At 34.5% G+C, this 2,704-nt stretch overlaps 1 protein-coding gene across 1 annotated transcript; it reads left to right on the forward strand.

Annotated features, from left to right (window-relative positions):
- The first annotated feature begins 1,077 nt into the window (after positions 1-1,077).
- LOC127198011 (olfactory receptor 150-like) lies at positions 1,078-2,022 on the forward strand. The gene has a single exon (XM_051155816.1). It carries the CDS (start codon positions 1,084-1,086, stop codon positions 2,020-2,022), a length of 939 nt encoding a protein of 312 aa, XP_051011773.1. The 5' UTR covers positions 1,078-1,083.
- Positions 2,023-2,704: the final 682 nt, after the last annotated feature.

Genomic DNA, 2,704 nt, shown 5'->3' on the forward strand with positions numbered 1-2,704 from the left:
TAGCATGCATGTACATGAGCATACCTCATAAATCTTAAACTTTATTAGTTTTCTTTTCATGTATTCCATCTAAAAGTATATTCCTTGAATATATTGTTTGAATTTTTCCCATGTGGTGGGTAATTTTTAAGACTTTATACAATGTTCAATTTACTAATGTTGTTGGAAAACGTCAAGAGGGAAGAGAAGTTTAGGACTCTGCTCTTCTATTTCAACCTAGTTCTGGTGTTTTTTAATCAAATAAATTTCATGGGTATATATTGATCCATGTATAAGTAAATCAAATAAAGAAACAGGAAGTTGATATGTATATCTTTGAGTTTATAACAATTGATCTAGACAGTATATCCATTGTCACAATGTTATTTTCATTGACTCATGGATGTGGATTTTCTGTATGTCTTTAATTCCTTTGCACACAGCTTTGCAATTCTAAGTAAAATACCTAATATTTCTTTCATTTAATGCATAGATGAGTAAATTATAATTTGAATTAATTACTAATGAGTTTTATTGGCTGTTTCCTTTTGCTCTCCTTTTCTGCCATTTGTTGACCGTTTAAATGTTTCCTCAAATCTCTTTATATATTAGCTAGAATTTCTATATTAATAAGTTGAGATAGTCTCATCTTTTCCTTTATGATTAGAAGTATTTTATATAAGGGTCTTGCTTATCTTACTCTAACTAGAATCAATGTGCTACTATTAAATATATATTTTAAGATTGCTTCATTCATTAACTGATCATGAAAGTTTTTCATAGGAATTATGTGAGAGTATTCCTCAACGACATTAACATTTTTACATAAAACAATGTTTACAAGATAGACATGAGAAATTTCTAGATACCTCCATAGAATGAATTATGTCTGTTTTTGTGTGCTCATGGACTACAGATAAATGTAGATACACTAGATATTTATTTGTATGTCTCATGTTAATGTCTTAAATGGTAAGAAGCATGAAGAGCTATTGGAAACAAAAGACAACAGAATAAAAAGATTTGAAATCCATATGACAATCAAGTGCAAAGTGATAAAAAAAAATCTTTTTCTCACTTTCAACACAGAATGTCTAGGAAGAAATGGCTGAAGGCAATCAGTCCACAGTGACTGAGTTCATCCTCGCTGGGCTCACAGACAAACCAGAACTGCAGCTGCCCCTCTTCCTTCTCTTCCTTAGCATCTACCTGTTTACAGTGCTGGGCAACCTGGGCATGATCATCCTGATCCTGCTCAGCTCCCATCTGCACACCCCCATGTACTTCTTCCTCAGAAGCCTGTCCTTCATTGACCTCTGTTATTCCACTGTCATTATCCCCAAAATGCTGGTGAATTTTGTGACAGAGAAAAACATCATTTCCTACCCTGAATGCATGACTCAGCTCTACTTCTACATAGTTTTTGTTATATGTGAGTGCTTTCTGTTGTCTGCAATGGCATATGACCGTTATGTTGCCATCTGTAACCCCTTGATGTATAATGTCACCATGTCTTACCAAGTCTGTTTCTGGATGGTAGGTGGGGTGTATGCAATAGGCTTTATTGAAGCCACGGTTAACACTGCCTGCATGCTACACGTGATTTTCTGTAAGGCTAATGTAGTAAACCACATCTTCTGTGATCTTTATCCATTGCTGCAACTTGCCTGCTCCAATATGTTTGTCACTGAGGTAGTAGTTCGGTGCCTCAGTACTTTAAATTTTTGTGTTCCAACTCTGACCATCGTGAGCTCTTATAGTTTGATCATTGCCAAAATCATCCGCATTAAATCCACTGGGAGCAGATTCAAAGCCTTCAGCACCTGCAGCTCCCACTTCTCTGCTGTTGCTGTCTTCTTTGGTTCTCTGGCATTCATGTACTTTCAGCCACCATCTGCCAGCTCCAAAGATCAAGGAAAAGTGTCCTCTGTGTTTTATACTACTGTTGCACCCATGCTGAACCCCCTAATCTACAGCCTGAGGAATAAGGATGTCAAACTTGCTATAAATAAGTTGCTACAAAAGAAGAGACCTCATATGTAAAAAAAAAAAAAATAATTTCTGTTAGAAAAGAGTTCTTTTATCTACAATTTTGATTTAAAAATAATCTGAGATAGCAATGCATGTAAAATCTTGAAATTGGGCTTTCTTCCCGGTTATTAAAAAATATCAAGAATTGGATCCAACATTTTCAGATGGAGGAAGCAATTTTGGAGTAAACAAGAGTATATCAACTTGAAGCTAACTACAACACATCTAAGTATTTTTCAAAAGAATTCCAAAGTCTTCCTGTAGTTCATTGTGTTTTAATGTGTGTTGAATATGGCTCTTTTCTGAAAATATTTACTTTTCTTCTTTAAGAGAATAAACACATGTGTTAGAAAGTCTTCTGTTGTCTGGTGTGTGTGTGTGTGTGTGTGTGTGTGTGACTTTTCTAAATTGAGTGTTCTATCAATTATATCTGAAAGAAGTATCTCTAAAATAAAGAGACTTTGAAAAAAATTAATAGATCCAATTTATCATTTCTAAACCTTCATAAGAAGATAGAACTGTGTTGGGGAATATAAAACATATTAGAAATAATATTGTTTTGCCTTCAGGAAGCAACACTGAAAACATTGAATAAGACTATTCATGTCTGCACATGTTCATACACTGTTGCCATAGTGATTGAAGCAGATTGGGACCATTGCTACTGTCTTTGTTTTTCTGAAAGTTCTACACT

Source organism: Acomys russatus, chromosome 14 (genome assembly GCF_903995435.1).
Source record: "Acomys russatus chromosome 14, mAcoRus1.1, whole genome shotgun sequence".
In the NCBI taxonomy this organism is placed as follows: domain Eukaryota; kingdom Metazoa; phylum Chordata; class Mammalia; order Rodentia; family Muridae; genus Acomys; species Acomys russatus.